The sequence below is a fragment of the Ruditapes philippinarum genome, unplaced genomic scaffold (assembly GCF_026571515.1).
Source record: "Ruditapes philippinarum isolate M1 unplaced genomic scaffold, ASM2657151v2 ctg3118_1_1_1_1, whole genome shotgun sequence".
Classification (NCBI taxonomy): domain Eukaryota; kingdom Metazoa; phylum Mollusca; class Bivalvia; order Venerida; family Veneridae; genus Ruditapes; species Ruditapes philippinarum.
Window position 1 is genome coordinate 56,959 of NW_026866211.1, and position 27,925 is coordinate 84,883.

At 30.8% G+C, this 27,925-nt stretch overlaps 1 protein-coding gene across 2 annotated transcripts; it reads left to right on the top strand.

Moving 5' to 3' along the window:
- On the top strand, positions 1-27,497 carry LOC132731702 (uncharacterized). Of its 2 annotated transcripts, none has more exons than XM_060717922.1 (4): positions 1-357; positions 20,695-20,826; positions 23,847-24,055; positions 24,262-27,497. In XM_060717922.1, the coding sequence occupies exons 2-4, from the start codon at positions 20,745-20,747 to the stop codon at positions 25,333-25,335; spliced, it is 1,365 nt and encodes a 454-aa protein (XP_060573905.1). In that variant the 5' UTR covers positions 1-357; positions 20,695-20,744; the 3' UTR covers positions 25,336-27,497. The 2 variants fall into 2 exon arrangements, with proteins under 2 accessions (XP_060573905.1, XP_060573906.1); XM_060717923.1 differs by lacking the exon at positions 1-357 and adding an exon at positions 5,838-5,974.
- Positions 27,498-27,925: the final 428 nt, after the last annotated feature.

Below are 27,925 nucleotides of genomic sequence, written 5' to 3' on the forward strand. Positions count from 1 at the left end.
ACATATATGATTACAGGTCTAAAGGTCAATCGCAGCTATGAATACATTAATTATGAAATATGACTTTATGGAAATTACTGTTATTGTCGCCCAGTATGTCACAATTTACCAACGGGGAAAATACTGTGAGTTATGAAGTGTAAACGGACTGTCAGTTTGAAATGTAATATTACAGTCATATGTAAATATAAACTTCCGTTGAAACAAAAAAGAATGCTATGTTAAACATGAATTAAAATGTTTAATGCAATGTCTTTATCACGGACAAGGTAAATTCTCACAATCATATTCTGTCCGAGATTGTGTGTTACTATTTTTGGATGCTTCCAGTTTTGGAGTAGTGCAACACCATAAAAAGTAAGTATTGTTTTAACTAGCATTAGCCGTTAATACATATATACATTTTATATTCATCGGTATATATACATGTTCTTTATTTCTTAAATTATCCAAATGTTAAATGGTGCTATTTGACGCTTCTTTCGTTAAAGTTGAGTTTCTCTGCTGGAGATTTTTTTCAAAAGACTACAATTACTCTGCACCTTCATTCTACGCATGCGCAATTTTAATTTATATACAGTCCGACCCCGGTTATTCGACAACCCTTTATTCGAATACCCGGCATTATCCGAAGTAGATCGGCGGTCCCGTTTTTATCTCTATATAAATCAATATAAATACGAGTGTATTATTCGAAATGCATTATCCGAATACCTCCTATTTTTCGAAGTAAAATTTCGGTCCCGATTATACAATTATAACAGAATTTCACACCTATTATTCGAAGCCACCCTAATTATTATTCGAAGTCAGACTAGTTGGCGCAGATCCACTCGCTGACTGGTCGACTTGTGAAAAACATCAATAGTAATGCATGTATTTAGACAATCGTGATAATAGCTCTTTTGTGTTCTTTAATCAACTTTAATTACCGAAAATGAAAAGCAATGCACCTTGTCCGATTTTGTTACTGTTATTGCTTGAAGATGACAGCAATATTTTTCATACATACCGTATATGTAAATTTGTCAAAACACCCAAAGCGCTACATAAGAGCCTTTTTCCTAATCGAAAATACCAGAGTTTAGCTGTAAATACCGTAGTGACAACACGGCCACTATCAAGGTTTGCGCGAAACGAAACGATACATAATGTAGAATAAAATGCAAGTATTTATGTCTTCAATGTCAATACAATAATTTTTACGCATCTTTTCTTTAATATTTATTTTTCTCAATTGATTACAGGAAGTAAATGTGTTGTAAACGGTAGTTTTGCTACGATTCGTCAAAGTGGAGTAGTTTTCGTCTATCACAATATTCGGATTTCGATTATTCGAACCCATCGATTATTCGAAGTAAATATTCAGTCCCAGGCACTTCGAATAAACGGGGTTGGACTGTAATTAACAATACGTGAAACTTTCATTTGCGCCATGAGCTGTATTACAGAAATGAATTTTACATTAAATAAAATTTACACGCAAAACACAATAACATATTAAAAAACAATCTCTTGCTATTCATCTCTTGAGAAAAAAATCATTTTATCAAACTTTCCTACGTTTCATTATCAAAAATTGATTCGTTTTTTTTGTCAACTTTTTATTTTAACGGCCTGTTTTACGTTGAGTCGTTGGCGGTCACTGAACCCTTGTGTTATGAATGTTATTGTCATATAGGTCCGAAAAGCGCTCGTTGTTGCTTGTATGCATATAATTGTTTGTCACCATAAAAGGATAAACATATCGTATATCTTTGCACACACACTACTTTAGGTATACGAAATACACCTACAATAGTTTATAGTAGTTAATGCGCTTAATTCCTGGTTTTAACTTTGTGGTCATTTCAATTATGAACACTTTTTTAACATAATCCTGAATACCTTTTGCTAAGCTACAATTTTGGTAATATGTTTACCATAAAAAAATCTTCAAAAAAAAAAAAGAGAAATAATCATAAAACATTGACATTTAAATGTTATTGTTATTTGGAAAAAAAACGCTGACATTTTACTCAACTTCTAACATTGCAACTTATTGTTTTAACGCCACAGTGAGTTTTAAGTGATATTTACGAATAATGTAAAAAACAAAACAAACATTTTATATTAATCACCAGTCAATCAGAATTGAACGATTATAAAATCTATTAATGGCATCATTGATAAATATTTTTAAATAAATTGAATGTCTGTCGCTTCACAAAGATGTGACTGTAAAAAAAACAGTTTTAACTTTCATATTTCTCATTATTTTGCAAATGTGTGATCAGACTGCTATAAACATGAAGTTTGTGTGATTTTAAACAGTAATGTTAAGTATTGTATAGAAGTTATAGTGCTATCAGCAAACAGCAATATGACGTATCTACTCGGCATATGAACATTTCTGTTACAAACTTATGATAAAAGTAATAATTACTGATTAGTGCGTACTATATATATAATATATATATATTAAGCAAAATGTGGTTTAGCTGTCATTCAGTAAGTATGTTATTTTATATTTTCTATTTATACTATTGACAATAATTGTTAGAAGCATTGTATATCCGAACATTCCATTGTACGTATGTATGTACTTTTACATCATTTTTCCTTTGTTATTTATCAACTGATGAAGCTTATAAAGCGAAACATGTATTGATATTTAAAATTTTGTTGGTTTTTGATGTATTTTTCCAATTGTATGTATGAACAAATATGAGTTTATTCACACTCACTGAATCGCATATTTCGCCATACAAAACAATTTTTGTAGTAACGAAAAATATTTTTGCAAACATTAACTATAGTTTTAAGCAATATTTGATTTCAGTCAAACATTTTATACACAGTACAATTACAATCATGCTATCAACGAAGCTTAAAAGCTATTTAAGAAACTCCTTCATTCAATCAATTTTATGAATTAAATTACTACACCGACATCTGAGGTATGTTGCCAAGCCTGGTTATTCTTACTTACGAGTATAAAAAGATTACAATGTCAATATGATGATCAAGAGTATATGTCATTAAGTTACTAATGCTAATGGTCCATTAATCCCCCAAACATGATAATATTTATTTTCTCTTTTAATTTCTTTGCTGTCCTGTTACAGTTTCCAAAATTACTCATTGACCATATGGCTGAATTATCATTTGCTACTTTTGCATTTTGGAATTTAGTCCATTTACAGTGATTAAATACTTTGCTCGGACGTTAAAATTCTACTTGGTTTACAGTTTGCTACTTTTAAGACACATTTTTTCACATTCAATGCTTCTTTCTTGATGTAGTAATCATCAAATGGTCTAAATTCTGTATTTTAAGAATGTATAAAAAGCATGGTTACTTGTTCGAAAGAAGAGACATGATGGTTAAAAAGTTGCCAAAGCTCTTAAAAATTGTACTACTGACAATCTATTTCGTCAGTATCGTATCATGAAAGTGTATTATATATATTTAGGGAGGGTATTGGTATTGCTAAAATTAAGTCTCATGTTTCTTGTCAAATGTCCTGATACAAATGTTCACAATTTACAAAACTACTGTTTATGCACTGTCAGGCATCGTTAATTGTGCCTGTGTTGTTTACTTATTTTGTTTCTTGAAAAATATGTGAAATGTTTTGATAGATTTTTACCAGGTAAACTGCTTTTAAAAAATCACAATTTGTGGATAGTTATTGACATATAAAGAATCAAAGAGTTAACTTGATGTTGAAGAAACAAGAAAATAGGTGGGTCTCGCATCTGACAGAACTGTCACGTTAATTATAAAATAATTGTGGTATATTTATTATTATAACAGTGCACTAAAGGCCTCAACAGACGGTATGATTTTGAAGTACAACACCAATTAAAACTACAATGTGCAGGCAAATCTTATGTGTGAAGGCTACTATTTCTTGAATTCATAAACTTTAAGTCTAGATGTAAAGGATAGGACATATTCTATTTTGAAATTCTTGTCGTACAAATTTCTACAGACCTCCAACGATGACAAGTAACAGATTACCAAATTATCTCCTGATAATGGGTGTAATGAAAAATCCAGAACAATTAGGGCTAAAAGGTAAACATAGTAGAAAGATGGGGTAAAACTGATGTTGAAAAACTCTTCAGGAGACCCAAAGTTGCGGTATGTTTGAATCCCAAAATGTTCTGAAAATGATTATGTCACGGTATTGAACTGTTCTTTTATCAGGGGAGGTAGTTTGTAGGCGGCAGTATAGCTCAGTCAATAGAACCGCAGCACGTTATTCCGAGGGTCCAAGGTTTGAGTATCGGTCAGGCTGCACATTAAAAGAAATAAAATTTATCTTTTGTTTTTAAAAAATGGAGGTTTTTCAATCATAATTACTCATGGAGAAAAAATGGTGAGTAAAGTATGTAAGGGATCAATTGGGAGGAAACTTTTTTTCGGGAAACCTGATATGATTCCTACAATGCAGAATTACTGTCTGAATGCAAGTGTTGTATTGCTTTGAAAATTGTACATCTTATCTCTAATTAGTGTTGTACAACTAAATCCTACCGTCTGTTGAGGCCTTTAGTTTGCAAAGCTGAGTCAGAGTATTGCGTGGATTTTTTGGGAGCAGGTACACGTGAAAACTGTTAGGTTTTTGTGCTTAAATAAATACATTTGAAATACTAAATAACTTTTCCTAGAATTTTGAGATAAATAGGACATTAAATGGATCTAACATATAACCTTCAGCAGATAAATAGCTTTATACATTCAAGAAAATCTTATAAAGGGAAACGTTAACTCTGACGAGCTTTATTCAATCTTCTTGGACGAGTTAACAATCTATGTGAGATTCTTTTTATCTTTGAACGCCATATGGAATTCAATAAAACTTGTTTTGCGTATTACAAGCACATTTGTATCTGCAAATTACATTTAACGTTTGATATATTATGAGGTTATTATATGACCTTATTATAACTTGATGGGTACAATACCGAATTCTATTTGACACATCTGTCAGACCTATATTGGACTAGGCGCTTAGTTAATCCCTCGCCCTCTGGTTCGAGCTTTAAAAACTTCATCCTGCTTCAATAGATGTTTATGCAACTAAACAGTGTGCATTAACTCTCCTATATATTTTCTTCTAGAGAAAAAACAACAACAATGAATAAGAAAATCAAGAATATAAACATTTAAATCTTATTAACACTGCTGATTCACTAACGTATCTATGCTCCATTTTATTCAGAAAAGTTAGCTAAGCTATTTATATTTTAAAGGGACTGCATTGACGTTTTATTCAGAAAATTAACTAAGCTATTTATATTTTAAAGGGACTCCCATGAGCATTTTATTCAGAAATTATAGCTAAGCTAATAATATTTTAAAGGGACTCTACTGAGGTTTTGTTGTTATCATTTTTATGAAGGGGCTGGAAGTATTTTTTCAAGACTTGTGTACCATTTGATGTAGATCTAGACTTACAATATGTTCGCAACATTTCTGATTATACATCCACCCCGTTTTCCCAGATTTTTCTTAATGCGCAAAAGCACGAAAAGTGGAACAAATGATTTTTAGCCAAACCGGGCAAAAAGTATTTTCAATTTAAATGTCGTGTATCTTTTATCATTATTTTGCATATTTGTTTTCCATTTTAATTGTATCACATGATCTATGCATGAATTTCAAATTTTATGTTTATAGGTTGATTTTTTTAACCTCAGTGGAGCAAGCGCCTTTAATTTTTATACATGTGTATAGATTCCACTTGATTTATTCAATTACCAAGCAGACGAGGAACTTTCAACTCTCAAACAAACAGCTAAACTTGCACCTGCCTCATAATTTTGTATAATTCACAATTCAAGCGAATAGAACCCGTAATCCATAACGTCTGTTTCTTATCAGATAATGGGCTATTTCAGAGTAACATTTTTTTGCGTGTAGCAAGGATATTTCACCGTGTAGTGAAAAAATATGTGAGGTTAAAATGGAAAAAGGTTACGGGTAAGATATTTTTTTTTTTGAAAAATGTTTTTTAAGGGTCTAAGAACAATAACGTATAACTGTCTTAGTATTGATTTATATAGATAAACACTAAACTGTTTTAACCATCCATCATGATTTGTTTGTTTGTTTTGGGTTTTACGTCACATCGACACAGTATAGGTCATATCGCGACGTTACAGCTTTACTGGTGAAGGAAGACCACAGGTGCCCTTCCATGCAGTATTTCAGGCACGAACGGGCACCTGAGTAGAACCACCGACGCTCCGTAAGCTAGCTGGATAGCTTCCTTACATGAAAGAATCCAAAGTCCCTGTCGGAATTCGAACCCACAGCGGTGAGGGGCAAGAGGGTTGGAGTCAACGACCTTAACCATTCGGCCACGGACGCCCCTATGCATCATGAAAGATAATATAAAATGTGAAACAGTGAACTTGTTGATATGAAAAATTATCAATTTTCAATTTTCTACAACTTCGTTATCCTTTTTATATTTCTTAAATAAAGAAGATGTAGTAATAATACTAGGACTGATACATTAAAACAAAATTGCTGAATTGCTTTTTGTAAAATGGAATATATATATGAGTATATTATATATACATGAGAGTATTTATAAGCAGAAATGTTGATATTGATCATTGTAGCCTAACGTTCTGAATTTTGAACATTGTATGTCTAAATGTAATGATAAATGTTGCAGCGTCCGATATATCTTTTAGCCTTTTATTGTTCAAGATGACAAGTTATACTAATTCTAATACATTCATAGCTATTTTATTACCCAATAATCAAAGTTAAATTTCTCTAACTAACCATAAAAACATGATTTCAAACAATTACATAAACAGCAACACGTATTTTTCCTCCTTGAATATGAAGATACTATATGACTGTCAAAATACAATCACTTTCATCTAGGCAATAATTCACAAAAGTCAAATACATATTGCGCAATAGATTTTATCGCAGCAAAAATTCGTCTGAATCAATTCACAAAATAACCGGAATGTAACTTTATGTAAGTCAAATAATACTGTGCAACATACGAGTATTTTATCTCGTCAAAAAGTCATCTATAATCTATGTCAGTTCACATGGCAACAAGAATGGCCCGAAGAATATTCAGAATACATTGATAAATTCCATTCCTTTTCCCCATAACCTCTCTATAAAACCTGTCTACTAGGATTTTGTTTTATCATATTTTGTAGTTTACCCCCATGTTTTAATTTCGCGTTAAAATGCCCGTTCCACACTTATAAAAGATAAATTATAAGTAAATGTAATGTTAACATGCATAAGAATGTTGTAGCAAAAGACGAAGCATACAACACACTATACTCTTAGGTATATACGCCACGTGCATAGAGCAGATTTTACACTAATCTCACGACTCATCAGGTAATGGTGTACATGTAATGTTAAAGTGAGCATACTTTACCGTCCAGACATTAAAAGCTGCATGCCTCCAGATAAGACAAACAATTTCAGGAAAATCAAACTTGAAAAAAAAAAATCCAAGATTTTAAGAAAGTAAAGAGATTTAAGGTTCAAGTAAAAATGCACATGCTCCTGTGCGAGTTTGCAGTATTATATAATGACCTTCTTATTACTGGTGCTATTTATGCATATTTTGACCTCTATTTGGTAATTTACGTGGATTGTAGGTGTCGTTTGCAATATTTTACTTTAAAATACATTTTCAAAATTTTCATTAAAATTAGCATGAATCTGGAGGTATCCTGATTTAATTCTATAATGATGCCAATGCAGTTCAAATAGCTTACAGCGAAATTGGTCTTTTGGTATTTTTTCAAATATCTTATTAATCAAACTGAAGCTTTTGTAGTAAATCCTTCAAAACTATCAAAGCCATTGTGTCAAAAATCCGGGTCACAATGACGCTAAATGTAAAATCATTGACCAATTAATAAATTTAATTGTATTTGTAAATGATTATTTTACAGGCAGGTGAAGTAGGGGCATCCTTGTACTATAGCTCATGTCCAGTTAATTAGGAAAATTCATATAAAAAGTGTAATCTGATTGGTTATTTATCTCGTGCACCCGACTTAACTATCCCTTGACCCTGATTTTGACACAATGGCCTCAAAATTAGTAGGTGTCATCTACTGATCAGGTGCAATGATCTTTCTAGGTTATATAAACCATGGCTTATTCCTTCTAAATCATTGATCAGACAAGGATTTTACATGAAGTGTCATGTTTACCTTGATCCTTGGCTTCAAATATCTACTGTCCATGGGCATTGTTCCTACCATTTAAAATAAACAAGGACTAATTCCTTCTCAAGTTATCGTATAGATAAGGTTAACAGGCCGTTGTACGTAAAAACTGACCAATTCTAAATAGAATTATCCCCACAAAGGGCTATAACTTAGTCAAAATTAATGTCTGATTTATGGGCCTTAGAAGGTGACATTATAACATAATCATTAAGACTTCTATCAAGTTTTAAGTGAACACTACAGTATTTTCAAAGATTAATGTTGCATATAAAACTTTAAACATTTTAAAAAATTCATAAAAGTATTTGATTGGTTACTTATCTCGTTCCCACGACTTGGTAACTCGTGGCCACGACTTAGTAACTCGTGGCCACGACTTAGTAACTCGTGACCACGACATCGTATCTCGTGGCCACGACATAGTATCTCGTTCCCACGACATAGTATCTAGTGGCCACGACTTAATTATCAAGTGGCCACGACTTAGTAACTCGTGGCCACGACCAAATTATCTCGTGGCCACGACTTAGTACCTCGTGGCCACGACATAGCATCTCGTGCGCACGAGATAAAACAAACACATACATGTCCCCTTTGTGCCATCGTACCTTTGTGCCGCCGTAGATACTTCATAACTCTACCATAATTATTTTATGATTATCCCACCTTAAACTTAGAATATTCCTTAAAATTTTTGTTTGTTTATTGTAAGTGTTTTTATTTTATAAATCAATGTAAAAATTCAAATATGTATTCCTTATCATCAACCACATCTTATGTGTCTAGAGGTTCAGACCTCTAGAGCTAATATTTTTAGAACTACATCTCCTTGAAATGTTATTTTTAACTCTATTTTTATTATTTCATTAGGGGTCTTCTTAACAACAACATAATGATGGGACAATGTGTCAGTGTCAACTGTCAAAATTTCCAGAATTATCTGCCCCTTTAACATAGAATTTTACTTATTTTATTCTGTAACATCATTATTTCTCAAGGTTGTTTTTATTTTAAAAGTTTGTCAGGATATCTCCTCTTATAACACTATTGAAATTTCAATGAAACAGGATAGATCTGTAGCTCATGTACTTGCGCATATTACACGGGTTTTGCGGTTGAATGATTTTGGCCAAGTAATGGCCCTTGAATTAAAAAGTTGTTTTTTGTGCGTGTTGCCAGCTACACAGAAGCTTTTCAGGACTTCTTCTCGGAAACTTTATCTTTAAACTTAATGATCAGTATCAAGTATAGTTGAGCATATCATCGGCTTTTTATGGTTCAATGATTCTTGTCTTTTGATTTTATAATGTAGAAACATAAATACACGAATGGAAAAAAATGTGTGTTTATTTTACAGGGTGAAAGAAGCATGCCCGAAATGGTGGCAACAGTATTAAACCCTACCTGAAATAGCAGCATAATCTCTTGTTCCGGAACATTTTATTCTATTTGAGAATAATATTTATGTGTGTTAAAGAGACTCCTTTGAGTTTTTTTACAAGGCCGGACTGGGAAATAATTTTTAGAGATAAATGTTCAGTTTGATGTTAATCTAATCTAGTAACGTGTGTGTAAAATAGCAGATCATTAGCTCACTCCGTTTCCTAGAATGATTGTTCTAATTATGAAAAATGACCCAAAATTTAAAAAGCGTTGTACACAAATCGGTTTAGAATAGCGCAACTTATTATTAAGTATATTTCTTAAGTATCAGTTTAATATTTTTGTCTTTTCAGTGCACCAGTTAATCTTTGTTATAAATTTAATTTGAATGTTCCTTAAAATAATTGAGACATTTTTTTTTACATTTCTTTCCAAAAGCGAGAAATATCATTAGATATAGCTTTATACCCTTGAAAATATATAACATTTTTGATTAATTAAAGTTATTATTTTAGAGTAAACATCTGTAATATATGTTCGCCAGACAAATAAGAAAACATGTATGAGATCGATGTGCGAGAACGCAGGTGGTGAAAGTGAAAACTGATAGGCGACTGAAAAAGCCAATGTAATTATTTATGTATTGAATAATTAATCATTTCCCTCAGATGTCAACAAAGAGCAAACTTTAGTCTGTAATCGTTGTATTTGTATAACAAAATAAACTTCCTTTTCATTAAACACGAACAATTGTTCTATGTAACTTATGTTGCACACTTATTTGTCATTATGAAATTCCATTAGTGAAATATTGTGTAGCCACTTTTGGTATCACGTGGTCTAGAGGTTACAAATGGCATTGACCAAGCGTATAAGTATAACGAACGTAATGAGCATAAAGTCGCTTTAAATCACGCCGAGTTTATATATATTACAGATATGTACATCTATTTCATTGATTACATTCACATGAATTAAATCAAACATACATTTACAAGAATATAAACTTATAATAGTCTAAAAAATAATAAACTATCTGTAATGGAATAGAATTCCTTGTCTTTTTTATGTTAAGCAAAGTTTCTTTAAATGAATACAATCTATTTAACATGATTGTTTAATGATTAGATTAAGATGACTGGAACAAGACATAGTAAATTAATAATAATAAGTTTTTATGTTTGTTTTTTTTATTTTTATTTTGTACCGTTGCTTCACATTGTCAAACGTCATTAATTTTGTAGATTATAATAAAAAATAATGTTATTTTACTGGTACTCGTTTTAAACTGTGACAGGACGGGTGCGCTTATGTATAAGGAAAGCTAACCAATAAATGTACCAGGAATTTGATACAATTTGATATTTATATATATAGACAATGGTCAATGATGACAAGCTATTAATGGTTTAAGGTTATGACTTGGAATTACAGAATTATATCCCGATTAAACAATGTATCAACTTTTAATAAGCAACAGATCAACAATTATTTTAATTTATAAGACATTAAGAGCATTAGACCCGTAACACAATCTAACCAAAAAAAAAAAAACACACGTGTGACCTCGCTTTACAATAAAAAGGCGGCTGTTAAAGTTTTGAAAGCCAGAACAATGTTTGCAAGCACTATACCACATATCTCAAAAGAAAAATACAAAACTTTAAAAGATATATATATTTAATTCTTTTCAAAACGAATTTGTTTTCTAGTTAAACAAATAGATATATTTAAATATCAGATGATTAATGACAATGCAATGCAACATTTAGATTAAGACAAAGCGTTAACGCATTATTTAATTTAAGCCTAGTTCAACGGTATTACGTCTAAGTAAACAACCTTTATTGCATGAAATCAGACATTGTCTTTCCTTTTGAAGAAATGTAATTATAAATGTTTTGCAACAAAGCCAAAATTTTAAAAATTTGACACGAAATGCAAAGCTGATGTATGTGAATGTTTTTTATGTACTTGTTGGAGAGGTCATCAGACCTCTCCATAGTGTTCAGACTGATTGCTGGCGGCATCCATTTTTGCGTATCTGATTGCAGTGAATGAATCTCATTTTAAGCGTTAAATCATTAGGAGCAGTCTACAAAAATTGTTTTGCGCATGCCCCGTTTCAAAATACGGCTTAACTTAAACGAAAAATTAATATCGAAGTGAACCAATCGGTACATAGAAAAATCGGAAAATATCATTTATTTATGTTACTTAACACTACGTTGATGTTTCATTCCGTTGAATCTTTTTAACTGTATTAATCGATTACCGTATTGTTTTCTATACTATTTCATGTTCAGATAAATAGTTACAGTACACATTATAGCTACAATATCACCATGTACATTATATACCGCCTCCGTGGTCGAGGGTTTAGAGTTGATTACTTTTTATCAAGTTAACTCTCTGGCGTGGGTTCGATCCTCGAGAGATGCTTTTTTTGTTAGTTTAGCGTGGAGGAAGGTTGTCTAGTACTGGTGTAAATCTCCATGATAAGGAAATTACTCTCCTATATGACTAAAATACTGTTGGGAAAAGGCGTACAATGAAACAAACAACAAACAAACATATTATATGACCGAGTGAACCGTGTATTGAACCGGTATGTCTAAATAACGCAAAGGGAGATTTTTTGGCGCAAATGGCACAAATTTTACCTCAAGTTTGATTTTCTTCTAATATTGTGGTTGGAGGCATGCAGCTTTATATACTGTTTATTCCAATACACAGTATATAACAGTATAACAGTATATAACAGTATATACTGTTTATTCCAATCAAATGATATTAACATTTTTTATGCAAACCCTGGACTAAAATTGTTTGATTATCATACTTTATACCCGTTTTGGAAAATGTGGAGGAAATGCATCATTATATTTAACAAAACAGTGACCGAAAATTTGCTTATTGAACTTTACTAGAAACTTTTATTTTGATACTACTTTTAATATATAATTATATACTTTTTCTACAAAGGGAACTGAATTTAAAATACAAATTTTAAATGATATATATCATTTAATTTACATTAAGTAATTTTACAATTTTTTTGTAGAAAATGTATCCCTAATGCGCCAAGAAAAAAAAGTCCATGACTCCGGCATATAATCTTTTAAAACATTAAAAAAGATGAAGTGTAAAACAAACTTTAATTGCAATATATATAATAAATTCTATTTTGTTTAATAATTGTAATTTATAACCATTCATTGTGTCTTTTATGCCATATAATATCCCCAAATATTTTCAAATTAAACAAATCTTCTACAGCAGCAAAAATACCTCTCGCATGCTTCTTTTTAAAGAAGCAAACTTGTATTTTTATTAGCGACTTACAAAATAAATTCTTTCATTCCGCAGTAAATCATGCGCCTTATTCAAAGTCATTTCGACTCGCAGCCTATTCAGCGATAAAATACATTTGTTTTTGTATATATATTTGACAGTTGTTTTTTTTCTTCAAAAAAATATTTCTTCCCCATCATTTGAGTTTAAAAGAAACTTCTGACAATAATATCAAATATTTATAGGTTTGAGTGAGGAGAAAATGAAATATACTGAAATTTTATTTCGCAAAGGCGGTCATTAGTATTGACGTGCTCTCAAATGAACCAAAATCAATGCAATATCCTTAGAAGAAATTAAGGTATCACAATAATTTGTGTAATCCCTATTTTATCATCTCAATGGGTGAATCAGTTTATCAATAACATAATCAATTTATAAATGATATTGTCGCAGAGAGGAAAAAATCACGTTCTTATAGCATAGCAAATAAACTGTTTAAACGACAGGAATATCAATGCTTTGTCTAAATTAGTGTTCGATCTTCTTGAAGAGTTACTTATACCTTCGAGTAATTGCTTTTTTGTGTTGTTTTTTTTTCATCACGATTTATTTCTCAATCTCGTATCTAGCATACGGTCAATGTGGAACTTTTCACGAATAGAAACAAAAAATACTGGGGAGAATAAATACGACGTGAATTGTAACCAATAGAAAACGTCCTGCAGTTTCAAAATCGATTGAATTTCGTCGTTTTGGAATCGGCGTCTATAATTTTGTTAAGTTAAGACAGAATGATCGACTTTCATAGTGAGGGAGCTCTCATTCGCTTTTAGCAATAGAGTGACATACATTGGAAATAAATATTTCATGTCTTTGAGAAGCAACACTTAATAGCCCAAAGTGTTGAACTGTACATCTTTTGCTGGCTGTGTTGTTGGAATCAAAAAGGACGATTCTTTATATCAAATGATTCAAAATTTTAATTTATTAAATCTATGATTGCTGATTTAAATAAAAAAATATTAAAATAACAATTTCAAATTTCGTTAACAAAAATAAACAATGAACAATGATTTTTGAAAAAGATGTTTCGCGAGGACAAGTGAAAGAGTATAAAAATATTAACCCGGAAAAGACGAGTAAATAACTAGTAACAAACAGATTATTTAAACATCAGATAGAAAAGGGTATGTAATAGAAATCATTCTGATATATGTTTTGTATAAATTTTTGTTTCATTACATATTGGAGTCTAGAATACTAAGTATAAAATATACATGTATATTTACGTAATTGTTATAATGTTAATACAAGGATTTCATTTACACCAATGATATGTACTGTTTTATATTTTATTATATTTTTAAGACAATCTTCGAACTACATTTTGTATAAATTTAAAGAAATAAGATAAATAAAATTGTCTTATTCTTCTTCTTATAAATCAAGCAAGATCTAAGACAAAAATGACTTTTCTTCTTCTCTTTTATTTACAACAATTTAGACAGGGTACATGATTTTTTTCACTTCTGTTAAATTATGTATTTTCTTTTCTTTCGTTCAAATAAAATGCAAATATTTTTAGATTAAATACCACAAAAGCCGAAGCAATGGGAACGTGGATAGACGCACAATAAACCCAAGTCTGAACTTTACGATTACCGCATTTTTGTTGTTATTTCTAACGGGGGATATTCTGAATAATTAAAGATTAATGTTCATAACAGCGGGTATCAATAATTATTTACAATTCTCTGCTCCTGGCAGCATCTTACACAACACTCAGGGCCTCAAAGCAATAAAGAGACCGATAAGTCAGCCCGCAAATATCTAACGGAAGCCTCGGATAAAGTACTGGCTGACTTGGAATCACTGTAATGCTGCGAGGTCCGAAGAACTGTGTTATATTTCTTATATTATAATAATGCAAACGTGTTTTCCGAACTGTGATTGGCTTAAACGATTTGGATACTATGCCGTATATACCGTGATAAACCGAAATACGCACACAATGTTTTTCTACTTTACGTGTGTGCATAACATGTTCGGATTGCGTTTTGTTCTTAATGACATATTTTTCGATTCAAATGTCATTACTTCCAAAAAACTACATCGCAAATTGAATAACTACATCGTTAGCGTATCCATTAGTTACGTGCAACGTTTCCCCCGCGCTTCTTAAAAAACTGTCTAAAATTGCTGGATTTTTGTATGAACTTTTTCGTCAGTAACATTTTGCGTTATTATACGAGTAAATTCGTTATATTGACGGAATATACGAGACTATATAGCCTTCCTGACATAAATATAACCCTCATCTAGCGCCTCGGTCATCATGCTATATTCACCCGTATATTCCGTTAGCAACTTGTGTAACAAATATTATACCAAATTTTACGAGAAAATACCAGTAAAACTTAAACGAAGAAAGAAATCAAATTGATTCGTTTTTTTTAAAATCCTTTTAGTGCAATGTACAATTTTTGACAGTCAGCTTGTATAATGTACGTTTGTAAAAATCTTTTTCTCGGTTATACACAAATAAATTGTAATAATTTATTATTATATTTTCGTCCCTATATGCGTGTTCTTTTTTTTAAGAAGGCCACATTGGGAATAAGATATATATTTGCATGCAGTTGTATATTCTTAATGTGGTACCTTCTTTAAATAAAGATATCATTATTTTATTAAATTTTAGCGGTCCGATAAAAACATAAAATACTATACTTTTTCGGACAACTGACGTCATCGTAATTATTATATTATTAAAAAGAAAAGACCTCAATAAAGAAGAAACACATTTATGCAAGGTCTTATACTTCCTGATAGGGTTTTATCTTCGCCTTGTAGTGTCATATTTTTATGCATTGACTCTAAAATGTTACTTTTTAGCCTTATTAAAACATTCACTTTTTAAAGAACTACAAGTAACAGGTAAAATTGAAAGCCGGTGCTAGGGGGCGTGAGGGATGTTGCGCGTATTCATTATCCCTCATGTACAGACTCAATCAAACCGAGTCTGCAATTCTCTTGTAACTTTGTTGTGATTAATGCTTCCGAGGGAGCACTTTGTTTCCAGATTTTTTATAATTGTTTGTTTATCCGTATAAGTCAAGTGCGGTAGTATAATTATTTCTCTACGGTTTAATAAGCCAAACATGTTCTAGAATTGATTTTGATTAAAATTGATGATAACCAAATAAAAATAAATCTTGTTTGTCTAAAATATATCAGATATGTTTATAAAAATGTCTTGCAAAAGAGACAGTTTTAAAATTTTGATAGTCCAGTTATGTGCAACAATTAGTAATTTACAACAAGAGTATGAAACAAAACATTTTGAAAACAATTTTTTTATATTTAATAATGCTATATCAATGTTAGGTTTTGATACAAGAATTAGTACAATTTTTGAGAATTCAGGTGCTTTTTTAACTCAAAATTTTCGTACTAAAGGGTTAAATTCCCAAACTTTATTTTTGGTTTAAAAATTAATAGTCTCTTTTTCGCATGCGTTGATATTTTGTATGTTAAATTTTTGGGTACCCCAAAAAGAAAAATTGACTTTTTAAAATTAAAAGGCTAAAAAAGCTAACATGTACTGTTTCGTTTTTAGCTAAACATTATTTTGGGGGTTTTCCAAAAACCTTTAAAAGGGTCAAACGGGAAAATGTTATTACATGTAAAAACTTTTTTTATAAAAAAATTAATAATTCCATAATCAATATCAAAATTGAATTTTGTGATCAATATTCAAAAAATAGTTTTTTAATTTAGCATTAAAACCTTTAAATATCAATGACCGCCCCTGACTTTTTTCTTATTATAACTTATTAATTGTTCAAGTAATACAAGGGCAAATATAAATTATTTTTATTTTTGTTTCTTTTACACTTGTCTTGTCAAAACAATGCAACCCTTGTATGAATATTTCATATGCATGCTTATTGTACTTTAATATATAAAAACATACTTACAACGGAATTCATTGTTACAAACTTAGCATCTTTTATTTTTGAAAAAAAAATGTACTTGCTTTATGTCTTCTGCCTGAGCATGCTAAAGTCCTTTTCTATAAATGAATATAGTGTGTTAATAACACACTCGTTGTCTTTTTTCAATTCATAAACAACTTCTTTCTATCTCATGTGCCGGTGCCAACATGTAAAGAAAGTGTAACATTTTAACTTAGTTAAGGGTTATCAAGCATAAGCATTAATTTGTTTATTATTTAAAATTAATATCATTATATTAAATAGCTGTAAAAATACAAACAGGAATTGCAGAGTAAGACACATCATGTCAAAAAGTCTCTTTCTTATTGTCTGATGTACGTATGCCATAACCCAGCATTCAATTATCATGAAACTGATATAATTTTTGTGTTGGTTTTGATGAAAAGCATTGTTATAAACAAAAATCAAGTTAAAACAAAATAAGATAGTTGACCTAAATGCTTAGAATGCTGTAAGAATGTGTTGCTTTGAAACTTTGATTAATAGTTTTAGACATTAATGGTGAAATATTGTTGTCATTTCCCGAAAGAGACACATTCTCATTATGTTGCACTGAAATAAGTGACAGTTATGGTTTTGTAAGAACACAACTGTAAAATCCGAACACGGATATCTTCTGGTCTAAACAGTTATTATTTGTATTCCTTTAATAATTAATTGCTTCTCTGCAATTGTCGTAAAAAACAAAATTTGCTCGACTGTCGTCGAACCTTTATAAATCAGGACTTACAATGAAAAACATATTGATTGGACAGTCTGGTATATTGTGAACTGTCTTTAAAAAACGGTAACATAAGATATTGTTACTGTTTCATTATTGAAAAAAAACACGACAAAAATATCAATTGTATAATATGAGAACAATGAAATACGTTTAATGCAAAATGTCTCTTAAGGTGAATAAAGCTGCATTTCTAGAACTCTCCTTAGAAAAAGTAACATAAGAAATTGTTAACTGATTTTTACAAACTTTTTGTTTTAGTTTGAAAAAAACCTGTCAATTAAATTTGAAAGGTTTTCTTCGACACTATTTTGCGTTTATTCTCACAATTCTCTAAAGTTACAAATTGAAAAGAAAGAAATTTGACTTTAAATGTCAAGTCGGTGTTCTATTACATATACTTTTGATACTAAATTCAGTCATTATGAGTTTCTGTAGAAAATCATATTTTCTTCCCTTCTATAAGAATCTTAACACTTTGAATCTTGGCATAACACGCGAAGCTTTAAAATAGAGAAAACAGAATCCCTAAAGAAAGCCCAACATGTCAAAATTGAAAATGTTGCAGGCTCGGTTTGATTGAGCCTGTTCATGGACGGTACTGGAAAATAAGACCTAGTATATGATTAATTGGAAAATTAAGTCAAAGTAAGTGATACTACATCATGTATATGATATGTGAATGAAATGGATAAACTTATTTAGCGAACATCAAAGGGTTTGATATTGCGGGTGTCAAAAATATCATTCTATTGATATGTTTTTTTTCGTGTCTTTAGAGAAACTTAATTAAATCGCGTTTTCTGAGAAAATTATGAAATCGTATAAAAATGTATAGAACCACAATTTTCTATACCTGAACAGTGGAATCAATTCATCAATATAATTGTTGACGATAAGGATCTCGCTTAATAATGGCGTAACAACAGCCTTCATCGGCATCATTTTTTAAATGAGAGTGTTCAATCTTCTTGACGAAACTACTAACACTTCTAAACGGCTGTCTTTATAAAGATTTATTTTCTCCTTTCTCGCAGCTACGTCACTGTCAACACTAAATGAGGAGGAATTAAAAACACAAGAATTTGTTACCATGTGGAGATATCCTACGGTTTTGAAAATCGATTGAGTTTTGTCGTTTTTTAAAATCAGCGTGTATAATTTTGTAAAGTCAAGACGGAATGCTGGCCTCTCATAGTGAAGGCATTTTTATTTGCTTTGAGTGATAGAATGAAAGGCAATGTAAATAAATAATTAGCAATGCTGCAAATGTCAATTTTACAAATGTTCAATATGATTAAGATACAAATCTTCTTGTGCTTTTATACTTTGCTATTATTTTTCGTATCAAATCAGCTAGAATAATTACTTGTTGTTCAATGTAAATATTACCGACAGTATAATTCAACATTGGTTAATGTAAATGACCAGTAATTAGTGAATGGTTAAGCGCACAAGCACGTTATTTGAAACGAAGAGCATTGTTTGTTTTGTCTATGATTTAAAAAGGAGGAGGTAACCATCTTGTTACATCATATTGAAAAATTTATTTTATCCAGTTTGACTCTGGCAGACATAAAATAATCGCCAAATAATACATTTTGATTTACCAACTTATTTGTACTTAAATCAGTCTTTAGTTTAATGTATAATTATATGTATTTCTAGATAGATCTTTATGTATGACTAGTTTCTTGGTGAACCATCTAAATTTTGACAATGATTTACTGTAATATGTTCTTCCTCTCGTTATACCATTTCTTTACATTTTCAGATCAACATCTTTTGATTTTTTGTTGTTCATTATAATAAATTGTGTTTGTTGTTCATTTATAAGAAATGTGAATACCTGTTTGCTTTGTAATTATTATTAAAGGCTAGCATTGAAAAGCGAAAGTGTTTTATTATTGATTGTTATTAAGTTGCTTGTACTTAAACTTGCATAAATTATCCCAATTTTTATTGTGATATATGATGGCAACTACTTTAGACTTAAATTTATTAGAGAAATGGGGAAAATTTGATCCATTATTTATATCTTCATTTAAAAAACCTAAATGACTTTTGCTGCATATGGTTAAAATTAAAATTGATCATTACTGTAAAAATTAGAAACAAAATTATGAATGTAGACAATTTTTTTTTCTAGATTTATTAGCAAATTTAGTATAGAATATTTAAATCTCTGATGAGTTAAAAAAATTCCGCGAGCGACGACATTGTCTGCATTTATAAATACGTGGCAAAATTTTATGTTATATTTTTATAGTCACTTTTTATTTTTTTTCTATATCCACACTGAATCTAGTAAGATGTTTTTTGTCATTTGACAATAGGCAAACAATTAGATTTGCTATAAAATATACAAAAGAAAATTGATTAACAATAAAAACTGTAAAAACAAAATAATAAGCCAATAGAATGTCAATAAGATTAGATTGCCAATAACATGACAAGAAAACATAATAATGATTCAAGAAAAGGCAGGAATGGAAAGAAAAGAAAAATGGTGTAGATGAAATTCTGTACTTCTTTAACGAGTCATACAAATCGTGATCACAATTAAAATGATGAATTGTTTATAGGACCATGTTTATTCATATTCTATAAAATGTTATATTTTATAATGACAAATACAACACATAGTCCGACATTTTGAAATAGATACATTTGCTACTAGAAATACAATTATTTATCGATTTCCCATGATCAAATTGGAATGGATATTAATATACTAGTAACTTGAGCTCATATAAATAGTCCACATGTACCATCTTCATTTCAGTTCACATCCTTAGCAAAATCAATTAGTCAACAAATACTGTTTGTTCCAAACTCTTCACAAATTATTTTTCTTCTGAGTTTAGATGTCCCACGAGCTTGCATATATTTCCCTTAACACGAGTATAAAAGGCACACGTGCATGCATAGATTTCCCTTTACACACACATAGATATATGTCCCTTAACATGCATATTCCCTCAGCAAAGTTATTTGTATTTCATCGACACATCAGTATTTCACATGGCTGTTTTCATTTATTTTCAGGGAGGTTGTTTGCAAGACTGTCTTTTCTATGACAAGAACAGATAAACAGTATGAGAAGAGGGACCATCAAGAGGTCAAAACAGTTGCTTTCTGTGCTGCTTTTTATATTGGCATTTACCTTGATGACCCAAGGTAAAATGAAGAGAAAAATAAATTATTAAAAACATTATTATGACTCGCAACATTTATTATAAACATATTTCTTTTCTTTTCTTTTTTGTTAATTGAAAGAAATTATCATTATTATGTTTAACAACTGGGATCCCACATGGCCTCATATTGCAGACCTTTACCTTGATAATACGACTCACGCATTCTAGCAACTCAAATACTGTCAACAAACTTAGCATATTAGTTATCTCACGGTACGTGCTAAGTAACTCAGTTATCTCCTACTATAGACCAATCAATTCCTTATTCTAGCTACACGCCTAGCATTTCGGTTATTATTGACTTATTATTACACTATATATGACTAGCGTCATCTTACTCGCCTAGTCAACACAGTTATCTCAGGCCACACCTAACAACTCGGTTTTCTCATGCTACAGGCCTAGACTATGGACTATGTTCGGACGTTCTTCTCATGTAAATATCGTCCATTGTGAGGATCTTTAAAAAGATCATATAAACAGCTGGTTTTGTATACCACAGGTTTCTCCTGTTTTGACAGAGTTCGTAACTTTAACCTCATCTTCAAACATAGAATATACTGGGAGTGTGGACTCTCCTACAGAGAGGCGACACTGAAATTAGTTTCAAGTTTCAATTGATGGGCAATCCGTAATACATTTCCCTTTGGCCATTTACAAACAAACAAAATTGGCAAAGACTACCATACACATAAATAAAAGACATAATTATGAAGACTTGTACTATATACGATCAGAAGATAGTATCTTCCCAGCAGGCACATCAACGTTGTTTCAACGTTGAATTATGGTCAGATTTCAACGTTGAAATAAGGTTGGATTTATATTCGGATTTGAAAGTTGAAACAACGTTGAAATTTCAACGTTGATACAACGTTGCAGCTTCAACGTTTGCACAACGTTGAAGTTTCAATGTCATTTCAACGTTGAAAACCCACCATACTTTAATTTTTGGATATAAAGCAAAGTAACCAAGTTTAACAAAATATCAAGACAATATTAAATACTTCAGATATTTTATTTCAAAAATACAGATGAAGTGCAGCTTAAATTCACTTTAAAACTACAATATGTTCCAATCTTTTCTTCTAGATCTTTCTGGGTATGTCAAGTGTTTGCATGAGTACTTCTTAGGCTGTCTCTAAATGCTTCTGCAAATAAAAATAAGAAGTTTGTAGTTAAAAGTGACTTGGTCAATCTCAAATTCTACATATAATTACTCAACTTAGTGATTTGTTTTTATCTTAAAATGCTTTTCTCTAAGATTTACATCATAAAACAGCATAGAAATTGAAACATAGCTAAGTTTCATGTTGACAGCAAATACTGTATATAAGACAACAAAATCTTTTTAAAAAGAAGCTATTTAAAAGTCTCACCTATGATTGGTCAGCATATTCCCAAGAAATTAACATTCTAGGCTCTAGCTAAGACCATTTTATGCAGCATCCTGAAATCAACAAACATGTAAATTTTATATAAATAATGTTACATGAATATTCCGAAAATCATATTTTTTAAGACAAGACAAATATCCAGTAGAATCTAGTTGAAAAATTTATACATAATCATTGTATTTTAAAGAAATTCAAATATATAAATTAATAAGAATAAATTTCAATTTAACAAACCTGACAGTCCTTTTCATGTTGAATGTATGGTATACAGGCTACAGCTGCAATACTCTAAATTCCAACCAGGACCAGGATCTAGAATATAAAATAATATATAATAAAATAGAAATAGATTTATTATTCCCCATAAATTTACGACTATTAAACTTTAAAGTTTAACACTCAAATTTGTTATTTATTTAATAATATTGTGTTTTTTTTCAAACTAATTAACACTGTATTATACTTTCACTAAAATATAAACATAGTTATATATATTGACGAATCGTCTTGGGACGTAAATTATGTGGGACGTAAATTATGTGGGCCGAACTACTTTATAGGTTTCAATTTTATAAATGATTAAATTCTTATTAGGATATAGTACAGACAATTGTTTAATAATATGAAAAATAAATTAAAGAAAGACAAGATTTGTAAAATCATAAAATGCCAAGGACATCAATAACTTCATGCTTACGAAGCCTACAGAACCCAAATCTTTCAATTAGGTCGCGAAAACGTGTCAAATCAACTCAATCATGTGTTTTCATCTCTCATAAAGAACTAAAAAATAAAACAACAAACAATAAAAGGTATTAATTAATATTTAAAGCGTTAATAGAAAGTGAAAAATTATTTTCAACTTTATTTGTTTCAGCGCTTATTTTGAATATACGGAAAAAGATTGTAACGCAAATTTTCCTGACAAAAATCACTTACAGACTTATTCAATAAAGGAATAATAACACAAAATTAGTGGTATGAAAGTTTATATAATGATCAAACTAAATGTAAAACTTCGACCATAAACAACGTTGAATCAACGTTGAATATACATTGGCTATATATCCGTATGATCGTCCATAGTTGAATATTGGTTGAACAACGTCACGACCATATTTCAACGTTGTTTCAACGTTGAAACAACGTCGTGTGCCTGCTGGGTTAAAACTGCAGACTAAAGGACCTTACGTCGCTTTTCAGAGAATGACACAAACGGGTGATATTGAAGGATCAATGATTTCCGCTGTATAAATACATCTTGGACTGTTTCTTAATCCCAAATGATACCACTTTCATGTTAAATACTGCTTTAGACTGTTATAGAGGGCGTGAAAGGTAGTTTGCTCAATTAAACCAAGTCTGTACCATTTTCAATTGTGCCCTTTGGAGCGTTCTTTAAGGATTGCATCTAATCGAGTTGCTGATGAATGATAATAAAAAATCAAATGTATCTCATGCTCCTGATGTTCTTGCATGAACTATAAGAACATGTAGACAAAGTACATAGATATCAAAACATTTTACAGCTTTTTAAATCGTATTTTATAAGGCAGTTTGACTCTGCTCAGTAAACGCATATGAAAAAGTTGATATATTTCAGAGCAAATAATGACGTATATAAGTGAAGGCATGGCAAAAAATGCGGATATATTAAGGGATGGTAAATCAAGGTATGATCCTATCAGAAGAAATGCAAGTGCACTAGTTTATGACAGAATGGTTCTAAATTTAACAGTTTCCTCATACCAGGACACAATAGCACCGTCGTCAACAACAACGACAACTACAACTTCTACTACAACTGAGTCTGTGAGCATATCATTAATGTACAATAGTTTTTAAGTAGCAAATACTTTATAATTCCTTGCCTTAATTCAAATATATTCGAGGAAAATAACTGAAAGTGTAATATTCGATTTTGTTCAATAAATTTCTTCTATGAAATTGGCGATTGTTTTCAATGTTATTGGTACTTGGCTAACAAGTGTATTTATGTTCTATTGTAATCATTTCAGAGGAAGTATAAAACGAATGGGGAGAGAAATGCAGCACGGACCATTGAAGTTTGTAAAAAATATCAGAATTTCAAAGATAAAGAATTTCCTATCACTGTAAGATTTAACAGAAATAAATCTTTACTGTTTTGTCCTATATATAAAGTCGGCACCACGTTTTGGAGACGTGTTCTTATGATAGAGAGGGAAAGAAAATATTCGAAACTTGTCAATCCATATGACCTACCATTTGACAGAGAATATCCTTCAACAAAATTGATTTGGAGGGAAAATGCAACTCAAGGAGTTTACAAAGTATTATTTACTCGTGATCCTTTTAACAGATTATTCTCTTTCTTTGTTGATAAAATGCTTGCACCGAATCCTTATTTCTGGAAAAGTGTCGGGGTGAAGGTCGCTATCCTAACTAGAGGAATTAAAATGGAAAATTTTAGATCTGTTTGTGGCCATGATATATCATTCTCAGAATTTATAAAGTATGTTATATACACCCTAGAAACAAGAAGAAATATTGATCCACACTGGGTTGAAATGAACAAAAATTGTCATCCGTGTGAAATTAAGTATAACTTTGTCGGTAAAATGGAAGAATTTCAAGAAGATTCTACTCAGATTCTTACTAAACTTGGACTAACAAAGATGGTTTTATTCCTTAATACCAGTGGAAAAGATGCAGCAGTTGATGATGCAATTAAAGATACATTGAATCAGCCATTTTCATTTCATACTAAGTATAAATCGTGTGTTTCGTTCAAAGATGCGTTACTGCGTGCGTGGAAGAAGTTACAGATAAGAGGTCTGATCGGAAACGACACACTGGACGTGAGACAAATAAATGAAACGACCACGAGACTTAATGACATGATAAAGCGTGCACATTTATCAAGACATATGTCATCATCAATCATGCGTAAACAAATTAAAGACGAAATGTACAGGAAATTTTGGAGCACAGTGCCTAGAGGGGATATTCTAAAACTTCAAAAACTTTATGCTGTAGATTTTGAACTTTTTGGTTATGAAAACTATCCGGATATACCACCTGCATTTCATTCAAGAGAAGCATTAGAGTGACTTGGTTTTCTTTCAAATGTATAACTTAATTAAAAGAAATCACATATATTATTCCATTTAAAAGTAACAGATGTCTAATTTCTGTTATCGGCACAGTTATTTAAGAAATAATATATCCCAAACAGTGATTTTATCGCTCAATAATATCACTGTTTTGAGTTCGGATACGACGAATTATATCACGAGGGCGTAGCCCGAGTGATATAATGATGCGCATCCGAACGACAAACAGTGATTCTAACACGACATCAAAAGTAACAGATGGCTAACTTCTGTTATCGGCAACGTTATTGGGTAATTATAAATTTGGTTGTTTGAATACGTTTTACGTTATACCGATACAGTAAGGTAATTATACGTAAATGACATGACCCATTCACAGAAATAAATGTGTTGAAAGTACTTGTACATCTTTTTTAACTGACGGCACGAGTATGATCAATGCAGAGCTAAGGTAGATTAGTTTTATTTCAGCCAACTTCTTTCCGCGCATCTTGACAAGTTCACGGAAACTTCATTAAAACTAATATGTTCACGATAGAAAATACCAAATTTAGCTGAAAACAAGATCTTCTTCTAATACTTTTGAACTTGTAAAGGCACAGCGTTATGTAGGATCTGATTTTACAGATTGGAAAAGTCTTAACAGGGTTTTTCAAGATCAAATATGCAAAGAGAAAATTAAGTGATGCTCAACCTGAACAAGAATAAATAGGGCCTTAAATGAACTGTCATCAAATTGAAACAATAAAACATTGATCTGGATTTAGAATTTCAGTATTCCAAAAGCAAAAATTTGCTGTACTTATGATACTTTGATTTTAGATAAGTGAAGTTCGAAATGATCGTTGACGCGGCGTGAAAACGCAGTGGTATAAAAGTATGCTCCTCTTTTTTGTTCCCTGTAATTGCGTAATCTCACACAGTAGAAATATGATTTTATAGTAAAATTAGTCATTAATCGTACATGTTTTTACTTTTCTTAAAATATTAGTACATCCCTCTCAAGTTTAATGAAATAATTTAGCTCATCTAGAGGCTTGCAGCATTGCAGAAAATTCAATGAAATGTTAGAAGAGTGCATTTAATATCACTTTATGTAATTTTATTTAGAATAAACGTTATGCTACAGGATAGATCTGTAGCTCAATTACTTGCGCATATTACACACAAACAAAATGGGTTTTGCGGTTGAATGATTTTGGCCAAGTTATGGCCCTTGAACTAAAAAGTTTTGTGTGTTTGTGTGTGTGTGTGTTGTGGGCTACACAGAAGCTTGTCCGGACTTCTTCTCAGAAACCTTATCTTTAAACTTAATGATCAGTATCAAGTAAAGTTTTGCATATCCTCGGCTTTTTATGGTTCAACGATTTTTTTCTTTTTATTTTATAATGTAGAAACATAGATACACGAATGAAAAGAATATGTGTGTTTATTTAATTAGGAGTGAAAGGCGCATGTCCGAAATGGTGACAAAACGGTTAAACCCTACCTTAAATAGCAGCATAATCTCTGGTTCCGGAACATTTTATGCTATTAGAGTATAATATTCATGTATGTGCAAGAGACTCCTTTGAGTTTTTTTTATCACAAGACGGGACTGGATATAATTTTTCGAGATTAATGTTCAATTTGATGTTAATTTAGACCAGTAACTTGTGTGTAAAATTTCAGATCATTCGCTCACTCAGTTTTCTAAAATGATTGCACTAATTGTGAAAAATGACCCAAATTTAAAAAGGGTTGTACACAAATCGGCTTAGAATAGCGCAAGTTATTATTGAGTATATTTCTTAAGTATCTGTTCCATATTTTTTTATCTTTTAAGTGTTCCTGTTAATCTCTGTTAGAAATTCAATTTGAATGTTCCTTAAAATGATTGAGACATTCTTTTTTACATTTCTTTCAAAAAGCGAGAATTTACATTAGATATAGCTTTATACCCTTTAAGATATTAAAATTTATTATTTTCGAGTAAACATGAAATATATGTTCGCCTGACAACAAAAATGAGATCGATATGCGAGGATGCAGGTGGTGAAAGTGAAAACTGATAGGCGACTGAAAAAGCCAATGTAATTATTTATGTATTGAATAATTAATCATTTCCCTTAGATGTCAACAAAGAGCAAACTTTACTCTGTAATCTTTGTATTTGTATATTAACAAAATAAACTTCCTTTTCATTTAACAAGAACAATTGTCCTATGTAACGTATGTTGCACACTTATTTGTCTTCACGAAATTCCATTTAGCCACTTTTGGTGTCACGTGGTCTAGAGGTTACAAATGGCATTACTCAAGGAGCAGATAGGCAGCTTATAAGTATTACGAGCGTGTTTAAAGGACTTGGAGCATAAAGTCTCTTTAACGCACGCCGGGTTTATATATATTACAGATATGTACATCTATTTCATTGATTACATTCACATAAATAAAAGCAAATATTCACTAACAAGAATATAAACTTATAATAATCTAAATAATAATAAACTATCTGTAATGAAATAGGATTCCTTCTCTTTAGTTTACTAATACAACTAATTTTAATATGTACCATTAAGGCTTTTTTATGTTAAGCAAAATTTCT

Coding starts and splice junctions, on each gene's coding strand:
- LOC132731702 (XM_060717922.1), top strand. CDS start 20,745: ATGAGAAGAGGGACCATCAAGAGGTCAAAACAGTTGCTTTCTGTGCTG. Junction 20,827..23,846: donor ATTTACCTTGATGACCCAAG/GTAAAATGAAGA, acceptor GATATATTTCAG/AGCAAATAATGACGTATATA. Junction 24,056..24,261: donor CTTCTACTACAACTGAGTCT/GTGAGCATATCA, acceptor TAATCATTTCAG/AGGAAGTATAAAACGAATGG.